Source organism: Bemisia tabaci, chromosome 7 (genome assembly GCF_918797505.1).
Source record: "Bemisia tabaci chromosome 7, PGI_BMITA_v3".
Taxonomy (NCBI): Eukaryota; Metazoa; Arthropoda; class Insecta; order Hemiptera; family Aleyrodidae; genus Bemisia; species Bemisia tabaci.
In genome coordinates this window covers 25061816-25080907 of record NC_092799.1, presented here as the reverse complement: position 1 = coordinate 25080907, position 19092 = coordinate 25061816, and the positions used below count along the sequence as shown (strand labels likewise).

Below are 19092 nucleotides of genomic sequence, written 5' to 3'. Positions count from 1 at the left end.
GGGTTGATGACTCAAGTTGAACTTGAAGCGAGAGTCCGCCAGAAGGCTCCGACTCTATCTTCCGCGCAGACCCAGACCTAGACTCCGCTCTGGGTCGGGGAGTCTTGCGGTGTCCGGGTTCCGGGTTCTGGCACCCTTCCTCGGAATTTGACACCCCCCCCCCCCCCCAGGAATCAGGAATGTCATCTCGCTGTGACGTAGGCACCATTCAATCAGTTGTATGTCGATGGCTCAAATGCGATATCTCCACGGAGAAAAAAACCTAGTTCGTGGGACCCGAAGTTTAGGTCATATGGATCGTTGAAGTTTTCGGATTGAGCATCTGAACATTTTAGGTCTAGCTGTCGAGGTTCGGATCACACATCTGAAAATTCAGTTCTTATATCTGAAGTATTTCAGATGCGAGAACCGAAGTTTTTCGGATGTGAAAACCGAAGTACTTCAGATGTAAGAACTGAAGTTTCAGATGTGTGATCCAAACCTCAGCAGGTGGACCTAAAGTGTTGAGATGCTCAATCCGAAAACTTCAGAGATCCATATGACCTAAACTTCGGGTCCCACGCACGAAGTTCTTTTCTCCGTGTCCATTGCGGTGTTCCAGAATTTCTGCTCCAACTTCATATTTCAGGAGAGAAACAAGCTATCTTTACACTGCCGTGCTGAGGAAAAACGCCGGATGAACTTTCGAGAGTTGCCAAAATTCCCCGGATAAAACGTCTATTTTTGACGAAATCTATGTATATTTTACCTCAAGATTTTCAGATGTTTTAGATTGAATTGCGTACAAAATTGTCTCAGAAATTGGAAGTAAAATACTAAAATTTCCCCTAAAAATTCGTATCGTATCAGAGGAAATTTGGCAACGCCTGGGGGTTCATACGGCGTTCTTCCTCAGCATGGCAGTATAGCTTGAAATCTACGCGGAATATTCTGCCAATGGAAAAGAGGAATCTAGGGAGTTTTCAAGAAATTAAGTCGACCAGTTTTTCAAAGAGAAAAGTAAAATATGACAGGAGGTCTCCGACGCGACGTCGCGAACGGAGACACAAGGTTTCGCACTTCACTGGAAAAAAACACATTGGATCTAGAGTCCAGACTCTTAAAAACATCGACAAGAAAAAATACTCTTGATTCAATCAGATTTAAGCTTAAATCAAGAACCAAGCCTCTTAATTTGAGCGGATTTCCTTTTGATTTAAGCTTAAATCTGCTTGAATCGAGAGTCCTTTTTCTTGTCAATGTTTTCAAGAGTCTGGACTCTAGATCCAATGTGTTTTTTTTCCAGTGTTTGGCCGTCGATGTGCTTTTATGTGTCCTCGTCAAACGTCGAAACTGCTGCGACATCCTGTGCTTCGATTGTTCAATGGCAAATGCGAAGTAAAAACATCGAAGGTGAAAGGTGGGAGGTGGGTGGGAGCGTACAGCAGAATCATTACGGAGCGGATCTCGGGATTTTCGGGGATAAAGGAGATGAGACACCTCTAAAAATCGAAATTATAATCAGACTCGCGATGAGTCGCGCCTCTTGAAACCGATCAAATGGTAAAAATTGACAAAGACGGACGACCAATGGTCGAAAAAAATGGATTTAATCTCTCTCACAGGAAGATTTACTCAGATTGTTTATTTCGGAGGAGAAACATTGTTGCAAAAGAAAAAAAATGAAATTTCATTCTTGGCATCGCATCAATTTTTGATACAAGCATTGCACTATTGCGGTGATTCTGCGTTTTCATAATATGGCTACTTTTCTATTCCCTTTCTTTTCTCTCTCTCTCCTTTTTTTCTCCCCCTCCCTCGAAGAGCGGACATTCCACCAATAATTCGTGTTAGAGAGCGAGATGTCCACGTTGCATGTGCAAAAAATTGAAGGCGCCCCGGGTCTCTTCATCAAGACGCTTGGATGCGATCACTCGAGCTCGAGGGATGTTCGCGTTGCATACGCAAAAAATTGAAGGCGCCCCGGGTCTCTTCATCAAAACGCTTGGATGCGATCATTCAAGATCGAGTGATGTTCGCGTTGCATATAGGCAAAAAATTGAAGGCACCCCGGCCCTCTTCATCAAAACGCTTGGATGCGATCATTCAAGCTCGAGGGATGTTCGCGTTGCATACGCAAAAAACTGAAGACGCCCCGTCTCTCTCCATCAAAACGTTTGAATGAGATCACTCGTGCTCGAGGTATGTCACTGAATGATTCGATCTGTGACGCTTGCGTGTAAAATAAAACCGATGCTGAAATTCTACAAGTAGATAAAAACGTTCTCAAACTTACTTCCTTTATCGTTGATGAAGACGCAAAAGACGTTCATGGCTCCGGCTTCGGTGACAGCATGATTTTCTCCGAACAGCCATAAAATTTGATGAGCACCGACTTCTTTCGCCACGGACTACAAAAAGAGAAAAAAATGATATCTCCATAAAATACAAAGCGGAATCATATCGTCAATTCTTACAAGGGGATAAGCTAATTAAAAATTTGTCTTCATTTTCCGTTCCTTGCATCCGCAGTATTTTCAGACGGTTTGTATACTTTCAAAGTCCATCGATTTTACAACTCCATGTCTAAAATTGCCCTACTTTGATCTTCTTGAAATTCAAATTCTATTCCTTTCCATCGGAGGAGAGAGAAATGCTAAACAGTGCTGCCAAGTTTTCCACATACGTTTTTCCAAAGGAAACAATTTTCAAAGGACGCAGAACCTCAATACAACCATTGCTGCTCCGGGGATGTTGTATGGCCTACCGTGGAAACTGAAGGCGAAATAGTGAAGTAGGCAAATAACCCGCACAGGTACTTTTTACCCAGTCAATTCTACTTTTTCTCAATTTCTTAAAACAAAAACGCTCCTTTGTCATAATACAGTTTATATGCCTGAGAATTGCCGCACGCACACCATCACCCATTCACTCGACTATATAAGTTCTTTGAAGTCCATCACGGCCTTGTTTATAACTTCTATCCAATAGATACTTCCATTCATGCGTGGAGAGGCCTTAGAATAACCATTTTTAGAGCTTCTCGTTTCACCACGATCCACCGTTTGATTATGCGGCCTCTCTATTTTCATTTATAGCTCGACCAATTTTGGAGTTAGCGGTGGGAGTCTATTATACACCCAGCCGACGACGTTAAACTCGCGGGATTTTTGCTGAACTCGATTCGAACAGCAGCTCCTACTCGCGTCTGGACCGCGCTTAGCAGAAAAGAACCAAGCCACATCAACTGTTGCCAAATTTAACTGGGCAATTTAAATGTGTACTAGAGAAAGTTTGTACGGATTCCTTTGGAAATTTTGAGGAATTTGCTCCGTGCTATGCAGAAAATTCACTGAAATTTGCTCTAAAATCCGCACAACCGTTTTTATGTAAAAAATTAAACTGCCCAAATAAATTTGGCAATAGCGGATGTGGCTTGGTTCCTATCTGCTTTAACGCGGTCCATTTAAGATTCCGGGGGAGGTACCCTGGTGAAAATTGGCAGTAGAATCTGTGTTCCAAAATACCATAGACCTAAAGCCGGCTATAAGATTTTCGATAGCTTCTATAGCCGGCTGCACAATTTCTTATAGCCTGTTATAACCGATGGCGATTGAGCAACAGCCAGGCAATAAAGTGTATGCTAAATGTTACTAATTACGGATGCTAGGACTGTTTTTGGATTACCGCTCTATTTTTGGGCCGTAGTATCTTGATTTATTTTGCGCGGAAAGCTCCGTACTTTTGAAGGATGCCTGCCATTACTAATATGTTGAAGCGCCTTCAATTTCGTATGATACTGTGCAATACCTATGGTGTGAAATAGTTGCATCAAGCGCCGTGGCACGCTGCGGCGCGGTGGGCGGGCAGCCAGCGCGAAAAGCGCCTTAGCGCCTACAAACCTAACAGCGATACTTCACGCATTGCGCCATGCGTGAAGTATCCCTGTTAGGTTTGTAGGCGCTGGTGCGCGCTTATCGCTGGCAGCACGCCGCTCCGCTCTGTGTTAGGCTGGCAATATAATCTTGCGGAGTCAGCGTTTTTCAACTAATGATTTTGAAATGTTTGCACATCCTGTACGGATTATTCTCATTTTAATTGATGAAAAAAAATATGTATTAAAGGAAAATATAATGTGTGTTTTTTGAATATTATGGTGGTTCCGTATCAAACTTAATGATTTCTAAAGCACACGAATTTCTACACAATTTCTTATAACCTTTAAATAGCCGATGACGATAAAGTGTAAAGCCCGGCGATAGGAACTATAGCCCGGCTGTATACTTTTTTATCGCTTCGTATAGCCCGGCTATATGATTTGCTCCGCTTTCTACAGCCAGCTACATGATTTTCTATTGCCTTCTTTAGCCGGCTATAAGAATTCCTATGGTATTTTGAAACGCAGCTCCTATTGCCAATTTTTATCAGGGTACCCTGGGCTCTGATAAAACTTGTAACAAAAATGGATACTAGGAGGATCAAACAAGTCAAGGCTACCCATAAATATCCTCCTCCCCCCCCCCTCGGTAAATTTTCTCACCCTTTTTTCATGTATCAGTACATAATCTCCTTCTTCTGTTAGCGAGGTAAAAGTATCTATTGAATACACAACAAAATATTTCTGGTAAGTTTGACAGCGACGCGCTCTGTTTGACGCATTGCGATTTAATTTGCCTTCGAACGTCTGAACGGCACATGGCAAACGCCTTCACGATCTCAAAGGTAGCACCGCCATGCTCAGGAAAACCGCCGTAAGAGCCCTCAGACGTTGCCATGTTTCACTCAATGAATAACCAAATTTACTGGAAAAATTGTGAATATTTTTCTTCAAATCTTTCTCAGACTGATTTGTCCGCAATTTAATCTAAAATATATGAATATTTCGAGGAAAAATCTTGGTAACATCTCTCAAAGCTACATGTTTTATCGGAGGGAATTTGGCAACTCTCGAATGTTCATATGGCTTTTTTTCCGTAGCACGGCAGAGTAGGTGTGAGTGACATAAAATTTTATAAGCGTACGTGAGGTGTTGAGTGAATTTGTATGCTGCTCACAATCAGCTTACCGAACATTCCGCCTCGTGCAAAATCAGTTATTGTTGCCAGTTTATTTATTTTTTTTTTTTAAAATAAAAAAGTCAATGTTTTATTGCAGGGACGAAGCTCAATAAATCTTATTTTATATCAACATTTTATTAATTGGGGGGGGGGGGGGGATTGAGGATGATTTAAGGAGGGCTTTACCTGGACGTAGATGGTTGGGCCGTAATTGGCGCCGACTTTGGTGGAGCCACTGCCGCCGGGCCAAGCGCGGACGTAGTTGGGCTCGGCGAGTAGCGTGAGGGCCTTCATCGTCTGGAAATAGGGGCCCACCGGGCTCAGGATCACGTAGAGAAGGGCGCTGGAGGGCGCGTTCACACCCAGCACCGGCTGGAAACAAAAACCAAGAGCTTTTAGTGCCCCTCTTGTAGCGGCCAGGGGTGCAAACATTTCTCGACCGGGCGCACAGTGGATCAAGTCAACAGGAGAGGTCGGACAAAATTTATAACCTTTAAACGCTTTTAACTCCGTTCATACACAATTTTGAGGTCTTAAAAGTAGTTCCATTAGTTTTTTCGTAAAATTCGCTTTTAGAAACACCCCTTAAAGTTTAAAATGTGACGAAATAAACATTGAAATTTACAGTTTTAGTCAAAAATTTAATGTCCGGATTCTCTAATCGACTCGATCCACTGTGGGGCGGGTTGCGCGCACAAATGGGAAGACCGCGAAAACGGTGTCTTGAGAGGAGAAAGCTGCGGCCAAATCGCGCATATTTTTGCAGAGCTGCGGTAAGAATCGTGTGTATTTTGTAAATTCGCGGTTAAAATCATGTCTCTTGAGCACAATGGCGGCAAAGCATACGCACAGAGTCGTAAAAAAGTCATATTTTTGAAATTTCTGAAGAAAAATATAGGTTTTTAAAATTGGGAAGGCCATCATGAAAAATAGGACGGCTAAAACCTTTCGCCGTTCCTGATATTGGTGACGATTTAAAAAAAAAAAAAAAAAAAAAAAAAAAAAAAAAAAAAAATTAGGATTGTTTGTGTAATCTGACGTAGTTAAAAATTTCAAGTGAAAAAATAACGTGACAAATTCACGTGAGAAAATGTAGGAGCCCTGGTCGACAAAAAGTCACCAATGGTTAATTGGTATCGTCATTGATATTATTGATTATTGATATCGAGAGGGGTTATTTCTGGACCCAACGCTTCAATCCTTCTCTGAGCAATGGAGCAAGAGGTGCTCTGGACTAGTCTACATAAAAAACCTTTTTTTGGAATTTTTCGTGCAATCTGATCTACTTAAAATTATCACGTAAAAATATGTGACAAAATTTAGAAACCCCAGTCGACCAAAAGTCACCAATGAGTAACTGAGATCACTATTTTTTAAAATCGAAGTTATTGATATCGAGAAGTGTTATTTCTGGACCCAAGGTGTCAACGCCAATTCTTCTGCGACCAGAGGAGCAGTGGAGCTATTCTGCCGTGCTAAGGAAAAACGCCGTATGAACATTCGAGAGTTGCCAAATTTCCTTTGATAAAATGTTTATTTTCGAGGAAAATTATGAATATTTTACCTTGAAATTTTCAGGAACTTTAGATCAAAATACGAACAAATCTCTCTGAAAATTTGGAAGAAAAATATTCATAAATTTACCAGAGAATTCGTGTTTCATCAAAGACAATTTGGCAACGCCTGCAGGTCCATACGGCGTTCTTCCTTAGCACGGCAGTATTCAGGGCATTTTAAAAATCGGCGCATTCATTAATCATTTAGCGCCCTAGGCTAAACTTAGGATGGCGCCCCTAAAAGTAGGCGCTCTCCGGGGGGGGGGGGGGGGGGTCGTCCCCCAGATGCCCCTCCCCTCCAGATCAGAAAGAGGATGTTAGGTGTTATGAAAATGTTCAAATTCACCTTTAAAAAGACACGATTTTAGACAGTTTTAAGGAACGTTTACGTTTGCAAGTTGGTTTTTTAATAAGTCACATTTTTTAATAAATTCTCAAAAATTTTGCGCCCCTCAGAATGTTGCGCCCTAGGCTATAGCCTATGTAGCCCATTGGTAAATCCGGCCCTGGCAGTATTATGGAGGTGCTAGACTGGTCTACTGGTCTAGGTTGAGAGTGAGAGGAAGTTGGAGTGACGGAGTGAGCTGGGTGGTTGACTTACATCGGTGGCGACGAGCGTGGGTCGGATGTAGAGGCTGGCCGTCTCCGAGATGGGCACCCACTCCCGGTCGAGACTGACCAATTTCTTGATGCATTTCAGGAGCTCCTCGCCGTCGAACTGGGGCAGGCTGATCCGCAGCGCCGAGTTGTTCATCCGCGCCATGTTCAAGTCCGGCCGGAACACCCGGATCCGACCGTCCACGCCGCGGTACGCCTTCATCCCCTCGAACAGCTGAAACCGCATACGCAACGTTACATGGAGGCGCCAAAAGTTTAAATACCATGGTAGACGGTAGCCCAAGCAGCATTTTTCAATGTAAAAGTTGCAAAAAGTTGAAACAATGCTGGTGTTAGTTGCAATAAAGTTGCAACTTTCGGTCAACTTTTAGTCGATAAGTGCCGATTTTCGGCCATCTGCAGATTGGAGGACGAAGTCGCAACCTGCTGACATTGCAAAATTGCTGCACCAAAGTTGTTTAAAATCTTAAGATAGGCAACCAGCAATACTTTGAAGTTGAAACATGTTTCAACTTAATTGCAACTAGTTCCAACAATGATAGCTCCTTCAGGGGAGAGAGTAGGCAATCTGCACATCAATATATTAGTTGCAAGAATCAAACGTGACCATATATCACCTGACATATCACCTGTCAATAGCCGTAAAAATCATGGAATTCGGCATAGCAGGACGGTAGAACGAACTGTGACAAAAATGAAAATTTAGGGACCCTGGTAAAAATTGGCAGTAGAATCTGTGTTCCAAAATACCATAGACCTACGGCCGGCTGTAAGATTTCTAATAGCTTCTATAGCCGGCTACACAATTTCTTATAGCCTTTTATGGTCGATGGCGATTAAGCAACTCACAGCCAGGCGAAAAAGTGTATGCTAAACGTCACTAATTACGGATGCTAGGACTTAGTGAGTTTTTGGACCACTGCTCTCTTTTTGGGCCGTAATATCTTGATTTATTTTGTGAGGAAAGCTCCGTACTTTTGATGGATGCCTGCCATTCCTAATATATTAGAGCGCCTTCAGTTTTGTATGATACTGTGCAATACCTCTGGTGTGAAATAGTACTTCAAGCGCCGTGGCATGCTGCGGTGCGGCAGGCGGGCAGCCAGCGCGAAAGGCGAAGCGCGCATTGGCGCCTACAAACCTAACAGGGATACTTCACGCGTTGCGCAATGCGTGAAGTATCCCTGTTAGGTTTGTAGGCGCCAGTGCGTCGCCGCTCCGCTTTGTGTTAGGCTCTAATATTAAATCTGGCGGAGTCAGCGTTATTCAACTCATGATTTTGAAATGTTTGCACATCCTGTATGGATTATTCTCGTTTTAATTGATGAAAAAAAATATGTATTAAAGGAAAATATAACGTGTGTTTTGTAAATATTAAGGTGGTTCCGTATCAAACTGAATGATTTTCAAAGCACACGAATTTCTACACAATTTCTTATAGCCTTTTATAATCGATGGCGAAAAAGCAACAGCCAGGCGATATAGTGTAAAGCCCGGCGATAGGAACCATAGCCCGACTGCATGATTTTTTATCGCCTCGAATAGCCCGGCCGTATGATTTTCTCCGAATTCTACAGCCAGCTATATGATTTTCTGTAGCCTTCGTTAGCCGGCTGTAAGAATTTTTATGGTATTTTGAAACGCAGCTCTTATCGCCAATTTTTACCAAGGGAGTCAGAATCTCAGTATGTACTGGATGCATTTTGAGTCTTTGTATAATATTTAGGCTTGTAGAGGCAAAAAAGTGGGGGAAGGAATGCTTTGAAAGCCATTTCAACGTACAGATTCTTGATAGATTACTTTTTACGATTCTCTTCAAATAGGATTCAAATAAGCTACGACGTATTGATTGCCACTTGAAAAAATCCGTGTACGAGTATAATGTGCTAATTAAATAATGACTAATTAAAAATGCTGAAAAGTTACGTCACAGACGGTCATATGTGGAGTTCTTAGGCTAAAAACTAGGGTGGGAAGAGTATTAGATGTATTCATCAGCCTAACAGTCTTTGAGGAAGAAGTAACAAAGACAAAGAGTCTAAGAAATATCAAAATTCCTTCAAATTTGAGCGTAGGCAATACGGGCAACACTTGAGCTCGAATAGTTGCATCAAGGCGTTATTCTGAACGTCCCGTCGTCGTGTTCGTCGTATATGAAAGTTTTTCTGTAAAATTTGTGACGGGTTAGATGGAAAGTCAGGAAAAAGAAAATGCGCTTTTAGGCGAAAATAAATTCAAAAATGAGCAATCCATCGGGATCACGGAAATTATGGGTTAAAAATCTTTTCGCCTCTCGAAATTTTACTCCAGTTGAAGTGAGAGCGAGGGGGGCTTCATTGAATCGCAGCGTTACAAAATTTCGTTTATTTAGGAATTCATTCATTTGCTCGAAAACGGTTGCAATTTTATTCTCGTTATATATTAATATATTTTCTCGTTATTTAACAAAATCTTTCGAAATTGTATGTAAAACACATACAGTTGTTGATTGGGGGGGGGGGGGATTTTCCGAGGTGGAACTTCGAAACGTTAACAAAATTAAGCCCCGATGGCTTTCACTGTTTCAACGTTTTAATTTCCGGCTAGAGTGACATTTTAAGGTGTGCGATATTAAAAAAATTGCCCTATGAAACTTGCTGCAGGAGTGCATCAGGCGCACCATCACTTCTATCAAGACAGGAAGCCTCACTCGAGAGACATCCAATTAAAGAGGTGTGAGCAAACACGTTGAAAAAGGTGGCAGACCGTTTGAAAAAAAAGTGCAAGAGATAGAAGACACATGCGGGTGCTAAAAAAGCCAATATGCGTTTTCGAGAAGAACATGCGCTTGACACTTGACCCGCGGATAGTTCTCGTGATATGGTTACGTCATGTAAACAATGTACTTAAGTAATTGCACGACCGCCTATCAGAAAAAAGGGACGCGCCGTCTGATTAATCGCGTCGCGGATCGAGAGATGTTTTCGCCAATATAAAATCGAGTTTTCTCGTCGGTTCTTTTTTTAATGAAGCTATTCAGTTGTTTCCTTCTGCGAGCTTTCAGATTTGTGACTCCGATTAAAGTCGCCGATCCTCGGGGCCGAAAGTCAAGTTCATCTCTGATGTAATTTCCTGGAAAATATACCCTGCCCGCGGACAGCGTGGGAAATTTTCCGTTTTGAAAAATCATTCTCCGTCGCGCCGAGATTGTTTTCCGATTTTTCCCCCGTTATCAGTGTGTCTGATGAACCGGGCGACGACGTTTACGGATGCTCCGATTGCATGATTGCAACGCGGGGTTTTTAAACTGTAAAATGCGATTATGTAAAGTGATACCGCCGCGGGAGCGCAGATGATATGGGAGGCATTTCAGATGTTATGTGGATTATATTGCGATTTCGCAATCGGTTACTTGGAGTGTGATCGAATGATGAAAATCAGACTGGCATGAAGATAGGCAAATGGAAAGGCCGATGGTCTTTTCATTTGAATATCGCATCAGTTACCTCGATTGCCTTCGATTTCCTCGAAACAACTTCAAATCTCAATAAAATATCAACAAAAATTGATGCATAGCTAATGAAGAGGAAAATCCTATTAGAATTACAATATTCAATACGGGTTTTCTTCATTTCAATGAATGAATGTCACACACTTTGGAATGCAATTACATCGACCCTCCCGTAGCTTAAACTGCATTACCATCAATTTGAAGGAAAACCATTAAATGGTTTTCCTTCAAAATTTCCTTCCAGGGCCAGATTAAGGGGGTGGCCTCATGGGCCGCGGCCCATGGCGGCAAAATTAGGGGGCGGCAAATTTTGCAATTTTTTTAAATGCAGGTACAAAAAAATCGGATATAGAAAAAATTACAAACAAGAATAGGTGACACAATCTCGCATTTCCTGAGAGTTCATTAATTTCTAATTTTGTCGTATTTCGGTGATACAAAAGACTGCGCACCTTTAATAAGTTGAGCTAAGAGAGAAACCAAACACATAATTTAGCCTAGAGCAGCGCGGCGCAAAAAGAAATGATGACGAGGACTTGAGATGAAAAGGAGAAGCCCTCGACGCGGCGGTCGGCATGTAACACATACTAGCGCCTACAAGACTGCATGAATACTACGGTCAACAGCGGTCGGCGAGGCGCGGCGCGGCGGCGTGAAACGCACAGTGCCTACAAGACTACATGAATACTTCACGCATTGCGCCAGACACAGTGTGGTCAGCGCGGCACGGCGGCGGAAGTTAAAATTATTAAGCCACATTTATGTTTGTTCTTTCTTAATGTTTCAGTTTATTTCTTACAGATGAAAGGTCTTGTACCCACAGAGATAGGTTTACGGAACTGAATTTTCGCACGAAGTTCCGTGAACTTTTGCTATTAGTGTTGACAGGGCTTACGCGAAAAATGTGTCCAACACGAGTGAACGCGTCTTAAGCACCCATCTCCCTCCGGCACGTTCACTTGATGGTTTTTATTGATGTTTCAAAATTAATGAGAAGAGGGCGGCAAAATGCAGAAGGCCCATGGGCGGCAAGTAGGTAAATCCGGCCATGACAACCAATATTCGGCAATCGGCAAGGAAATAGTGGATGGCAATAGATTTAAAAGAGCTGTTTCGCACTAATTTGCTAGAATGTACTATTTTAACTCCTCTCCAACGCAAATTGAATATCGATGGTCAAAGCCGCAAAACTCTTACCGCGACTGCAGATTTCACGCGTTATGTTATTTTTCAAAGGGGAAGCAACGAACTATACTTTTTGGAAATTTCATGGTTTCTCCTTATGCTTCCTCCCCGCATAGAATATTTTGTGAAAATGTTGGGCAATATCGTTTATTCTTTTTTTTCTTCCTTTTTTTCTAATAAAAGTAGAAACAATTATAAATGAAACAACGGCGGACTGTTTGAATCGTCACATTGAGGTACGTTTTTTATGACTCGACCACCAATAATCTATTAGATTTGCGAATCCGCAATCCGATGACTGAAATTGAAAAATGCGCGTCTCTGCTTCGCTTGAAAATTTCTACTTATTTATCATTCTTTTCTTTATAATAAAACTACAAACGAGTTTTTCTCAAAATGTCTATAAATTTTCTTCTTTTATTGAAATTTATTTCTATGGGGTAGTAGTTTGGTTGGCATCCTTTTAAAAGATCGAGCGTAATCGGAGATTATTCAAAAATAAGGTGGAGACACGAATTCTTCGACTTCAGCAATCAATTATACCTCCATCCCGATCGCTTAGTTCCACTAAAATTTAATAGTGATTGTTGATTTATGTTTTACCTGGAGGGCGTAATGGAGCCCTTTAGCAGCCGGGTGAAGGGTGAGGGGCTCCAGAGGAACTATGAGGGGAGATTGCCAGCCGCCTTTATCGACGTCATACTCGACTCTGAGCATGTGGTCGGTGAATTGGGTGCCGAAGCCCAGTTCCGACACTGGCGGCTTCGGCTTCAGCTGCGACGGAAGGCATTGTCGCACTGAGGTCTCTGAGAACTGAAACACACCACACCACAAATTCATCTTTAATAAAAAATCAGATAGAGGATGTCTGACACCAATATCCTCTTCCATCGAGGATCATGAAATCCAGTGCTTCCATTTCCGGAAATAGTTCCGAATTCCGGAGCCTATGAGATATTCCGGATTTTTTCCCCGGAATTTTTGTAATTCCCAAAATATTCGCGATGTTTTGCATTTTCTGGAACTTTCTTGGAACTTTTGAGAAATCTGAAAGGAATTCCGGGGCTTTTGACGGTCATGGAGTGGGAGAAATTGGAACAAAAAAGTTCCGACTCCCGGAACTTTTGACAGACACGGAATGGGAGCACTGACAAAATCTCAAAAATCGTCGTCCCTCTGACGTAAGAGCGTATCTCGATTTCCACGTGAACCCTGTTGTCCATATAACGCCATGCTTTCCAGGGCTCATGTCTAAATCGAGATACGCCCTTACGTCAGAGGAGCGACGAAATCAGTCTTTGATGTATCAGAGCAGACAGGGCCGGATCTATCATAATGGCACTAGGCGAGCGCTTAGGAGCCCGCACCATGAAGTTATTTTTCCCCTACCCCTTCCGACATAAAATTTTCTCCGGATATTGTGTTTTCCCCGTTTTTCCGTGATTTCCATAGACTTCTAGTCGAGAGGGATCCTTCTCCCTTCCTTTTTTCTCATATCAAATGTGTGCTAAATAAGCTCAAATGCGATACAGAGGGGTTCAGATTTCAATGTTTTTAAGGGAGAGCCCCCTGGTTCACCCTTTTCTGAACAAGCTCATCACCGAACTCCCCTTCCCCGAAGAGTTGCACTTCAGCAGGTGGCCCGCACCACAAACGGCGCTTATGGACCAAAAAATCCTAAATTCGGCCTTGGGAGCTTAGACGATTGTTAGATACGAATATTTCGGGACAAAAACGAGGAGAAAAGTAAAACCAAATCACAGATGTGGCGATCTCTTTCTCAGAAAATTCAATACACGTAACATTTAAGAGACTGATGACGAGACGCGTAGGTATAATTTTATTTTTGGAAAGTGCGCAGGAAAAATATTGTTGATGAATCATCCAGAGACCCATGCACTCACACGGTATTATGGGTATGCCACGGTGGACGAGGGAGGGGGGGGGACGAGATGGGGATTTTTTGGTAAAATATCGAAATCCGTGTCAAATCACGTATCTCTCATATAGAAAGGGTTATATACGGTGAAACTAACCTTAAAAGGCCTCTCCAAATCGAACGCCATGCTGAACCAACTCAGAGTACGTACCTATTCTCACACTTAGCATACCCGGTGAAATTATCAAATTCATCTGATTAATTTTGGAATCAGATAAAGGGCCTGTAACTAATGAAGTTGGAGCGGGCTATCTTGCCATTAATCAGAGAGTTATACGTTTTCACACAGATAGACCGATGCCTAATTCATCTCAGCGCGGCAATAATAGGTAATCGTAAGATAAATTGTCGGACTATAAAAAAATTGACTTGATTCAATTCAATTTAAATCCAAATTCTGGAATGGAGAATCCATCTTTTTTGTGACCGATATTTTACGTTTTCCGAATCCAAAAAAGGGAGGGAAATAAAAATTACCCAGAAAATTTTCGGCAACGCACGGGTCTGAGCTTTGTAACTTATTCATGAACCTTTTTAAAGCTTAGGAAGAGGCTTTACAAAAATGTCTTCTTCCTTCTACTTGTAGACTCAGTTGTGTAGCAAAGGAGAGGAAGGGCCATCATCCCCATGAAAAACATAATTCCCCCATTCCCCATGGAGAAATCCCCATGACTAGGACATTTTCCACAAAAAACATAATTTTTCGCGATTTTTAGGAATTTATTACCTCTGCTCCCCTCCCATGAAACACTTCCTGCCTCGCTCCTGTAATTGACCAACAAATATTGCTTGTTATACGTACTGTAATTTTTCAATTCATCCCTCCAATTTCGCTGAAATCCAAAGTCATAACGTTTTTCATTGACGTCATAAGACAGAAGGTTTATTCACCGTCAGACAAATAACACCTTGTCATGAGATGAAAAAACCACCAAGTTTTATCAATTCCTCATAAAAACTATACGCCCGACTCTAATTAGGATTTATCAATTGTAAGATGACCATCGGGGTGTTATTGGGGTCAGCTTATGTATTTGTATCCGGAGGTGTGTTTTGCAAGATTGAAGGTGAAAAGGAGTCCGGTATCGCCTCTCTCCACTCGTGATTGGTCGGTTATTTTAACGCCCTCAGACCATACTGATAAAAAAAAAATGAGGAGCGAAAGTGTTTGCCACCTTTTTATCTAACAAGTGCAGACATAATTATCTGTAATTGGATATGTATTGAAGCCGCCGACCTTTCGGCCGCAACTATCTATGAGGTCATTTCACACAACCTCTTCCGAACCCCCCCCCCCCCTCTCCTATACGATGTGAGCGGGCGCGGGGCTAAACGCGTTTTTCAATCAGCCCCTGAGCCTCTGGGTAGTATCTCGATCGGCGGGTTGCATTTACGTATTTTGAAGGCGATGTTTGCGCCCTCGCTGAAAAATCCTTGTAGCATTACATGGCCCTTAAATCTCTCGTGATCCCTTTAAAAATCTCGTGAAGTAACTGGAGGAAAAATTGCTATTAGTAAAAAGCACTCTAAAAATACAAGCTCTATACTGCCGTGCTAAGGAAAAACGTCGTATGAGCCTTTAGGCGTTGCCAAATTTCCCCTGGTAAATCACTAACATTCAGGAAAATTTTTGAAAATTTGTATAACAATTTCTCAGATAAAATTGTTTGTAATATTGATCTAAAACGTCTGAAAATTTCAAGGAAAGATATTCATAAAATTCCCCAAAAACAAACATATTGTTGAAGGAAATTTGGCAACTCTCGAATGTTCATACGGCGTTTTTCCTTAGCATACGGCAGTATAATAGAGTCTAATCCCAAGTAGCAGCGGTCGCGATAAGTTGCGATTTGATCGGAGGACGCATCGCGATTTTATCAACGTCGATTTTGTGCAACATCGCGTAAATTTGCAATAAAACCACGATTTTATCGGCGGCGATTTGTCGCAATATTATCGAACAAAAAATCGTGATATATATCGAAATAAAATTTGGATTCCATCGATCCCGATTTTATAGAAATGAAATTGCCACTAGGATAATCGCTCCTATGTTGATGATCCTAGGAATTTCATCGCCAAGAAATCGTGAAAAAATCGCAACTTGATATCGAAATATCGCGATCTTTCCGTTGGAAAATGCTACTTGGCAATGGACGGTTTGCATATTTGTAAACTGCAATACATGTTATCTTAGTTGGACGTATTTTTGCTAAAAGAAACTATGTGGAAGTGGAAAGATGGGGTGTGCTCGTGGAAGCTGCATAAGATACAATGTAAAAGTGGATATCGTTCCTCTAGAGAAAATGGAAAAGCGGAATTTTCAATTAAGTCAAAAGAAACTGAGCACTAACTCATGAGCTGTGGGCATGTGACAAGAGCGTTGTGGACAGGGCTCATGAGATAAAGACTGACGACCTAGTCGTTGCCGCTCGTGTCGCGTCTCGTCGCGCCCGGTCCACACCCAGTGGCGTGGCGTGCTTTGCGATATCTCGATTGATTGGCCATTTAAACCTATGGAAAAGTATCGATAAACAGGGTGTTCGCAGCGAACACCTTAATAATCGATTCCTTACCATAGGTTTAAATGGCAGAACAATCGATACATCGCAATTCACGCCACGCCACTGTCCACACCGCTGCACTGGCGCTTTTAAAGTCCCATTCATTCTTGTGGCCCGAGCACACCGCATCTTTCCACTTGCACATAGTTCCATTTCACACAAATACGTCCAGTTTAACCATGGATATTTTGAGAGAGAAGGAGCAAGGGGGAAAAATAATTTGGCTTACCTGAAAACTTTGATGTGGATTATGGTAGGCAGGCGCAGTTGCTGGGGCAGTGACTTGGCGACGAACTATCTGCTTGACAGCGAGCTGCAAGAAAACATCCGCATCTTATTATATTCTGACCAAAAACTGTGTAATTAGATCGGTTTCGTATTTGTTTGCGAAGAGGGTTGTTTTTTCACTCGCAGTACTAAATTATTTAAAAGAAGCCGCAATGTCATCCTGATTCATATGTTACGAGCAATTAGCAACCGCTGGCTAAGTGCAAGCCACAGATGATAAATAGGAAAATACAAAATCCAGAAATAAACCAACAAGATCAGAGTACCTATTTATTTATCCTCGAATTGAAATAGATGCTTTTTTTCCTCCAAAAACATAGTATAGGAACCGGTGCGCTAGCGTGGAACCAGTAACTTCAGTTGGGTTTGGGTCGAATAGACAACCAAACTAATTGCTTGACAAAGCATTGAGTATCGCGGGAAAATGAAGGCGCTTCCAACCTAGCGCGTACTTTTGAGGGTCATTGCCTATCAAACATTTATTGTGCTTTATACTCATCATTGCAATGTATTAGCGTAACAACATGTAAGTTGCTTGCACTTTACCGGCGATTGCTAATTGTCTGTGACATAAAAGTTTTTCATGCAAATTCTCCATTGAGAGATGCGCGCTGAAAACCTTCATATGGACGTCATTGCAACACGCGAATTCGGTTCAATAGGTCTGGATACAATCCCAATCTAGAAGCGTATGTTTACGATAGATTTTAGTCAAATTTGACGCATGGACACGACTTAAAACCTGAGTTGAGGGGGAATTAATGAGGATTCGCTTTTTAAAAATACCCCCTTATCATACAGCTGGACCGTAAAATTCGCCTCCAACCGAGGTCCTTACGAATGCGCGTCAAAATGAAAGTGAAATAATTTTCTGCGAGACAGGCTTTGCAGACAACATTGAGACACAAATTAACGAATTGGTAAGAGTTGCTGAACAACGGATCTCTGGCCTAGCTCGAAAATCGAAGTCGAAATAGCAATTTACGTAGCTTTCATAGTTCGCTCCTGTCAATGCTGCCTCCTCTAAATTTTCAGTTAGGAAAAAAACGGCATTTTGACCGTTTTAGGCGTGCAGTTAAAAGCACGTATTTTTATTGATTAAAAACGGTTCCATGCACATAGCAGCTATATTCTGAGCTTAACATTTTCAGAATAAAATCCACGCGCCCTCATTACCCGCCAAAATAATGCACCCCCTGGTAAAAATTGGCAGTAGAATGTGTGTTCCAAAATACTATAGACCTAAAGACGGCTGTAAGATTTTCAATAGCTTCTGTAGCCGGCTGTACAATTCCTTACAGCCTTTTATAGCCGATGGCGATTAAGCGACAGCCAGACGATAAAGTTTATGCTAAACGTTACTAATTACGATACTAGGACTTAGTTAGTTTTTGGACTACCGCTCTCTTTTTGTGCCGCAGTATCTTGATTTATTTTGCGAGGAAAGCTCCGTACCTTTGAAGGATGCCTGTCATTCTTAATATGTAGGAGCGCCTTCAATTTTTAATGTTACTGTGCAATACCTCTGGTGTGAAATAGTTGCTTCAGACGCCGTGGCACGCTGCGGCGCGGCGGGCGGGCAGAGAGCGCGAAACGCGCATTAGCGCCTACAAACCTAACAGGGATACTTCACGCATTGCGCAATGCGTGAAGTATCCCTGTTAGGTTTGTAGGTGCCAGTGCGTCGCCGCTCCGCTTTGTGTTAGGCTCTAATATTTAATCCCGCGGGTCAGCGTTTTTCAACTCATGATTTTGAAATGTTTGCACACTCTGTATGGACTATTCTCATTTTAATTGATGAAAAAAAAATGTGTTTTAAAGGAAAATATAATGTGTGTTTTGTAAATATTAAGGTAGTTCCGTATCAAACTTAAGGATTTCCAAAGCACACGAATTTCTACACAATTGCTTTTAGCCTTTTATAGCCAATGACGATAACGTGTAATAAGCCCGGCGATAGGAACTATAGCCCGACTGTATACTTTTTTATAGCTTCGTATAGACCGGCCATATGATTTGCTCCGCTTCCCACAGTCAGCTATATTATTTTCAATAGCCTTCTTTAGTCGGCTATAAGAACTCCTATGGTATTTTGAAACACAGCTCCTATCGCCAATTTTTACCAGGGCCTAATCTCTTGTAGTTTATTATTTTTCTTTTTTTCCGCCCGCAACTATTTTTTTACCCATCTCCATGAAAATCGCTTCCCTCCGGCAACTGAAATCCCTTTCTCTGTAAAGAATCACGCTTACCAGATTGAGTTGGCTTCACAACTCAAAATTTGGTCCAGGTTTCGGTGAAGTTAAAATGGCGATTTATCGGAAGTCGCCCGTAAAAAAGTATCGCCCGCCAACGATTGGTATCGGTGCAAATTGCAATGTGGTGCAGTGCGGCGGCGCGCTGCGCTCACTATCGC

At 42.0% G+C, this 19092-nt stretch overlaps 2 protein-coding genes across 5 annotated transcripts in view; one reads left to right on the top strand and one right to left on the bottom strand.

Annotated features, from left to right (window-relative positions):
- Positions 1 to 19092, top strand: part of LOC109032242 (uncharacterized) — a 59689-nt gene that overhangs the window by 2276 nt on the left and 38321 nt on the right. The window lies entirely within an intron of this gene.
- Bcat (Branched chain amino acid transaminase) overlaps positions 1 to 19092 on the bottom strand; it is a 39976-nt gene that overhangs the window by 11735 nt on the left and 9149 nt on the right. For 3 of the 4 annotated variants that reach the window (XM_072302375.1, XM_072302377.1, XM_019044267.2), the window contains 5 exons: positions 16618 to 16701; positions 12489 to 12698; positions 7194 to 7424; positions 5223 to 5408; positions 2276 to 2390 (listed from right to left, as the gene is read on the bottom strand). In XM_072302375.1, coding sequence (XP_072158476.1) covers positions 2276 to 2390; positions 5223 to 5408; positions 7194 to 7424; positions 12489 to 12698; positions 16618 to 16701 — 826 coding nt within the window. Of the gene's footprint in view, positions 1 to 2275; positions 2391 to 5222; positions 5409 to 7193; positions 7425 to 12488; positions 12699 to 13921; positions 14080 to 16617; positions 16702 to 19092 lie in introns of those variants that run through there. The other variant, XM_019044269.2, reaches the window with a different exon arrangement.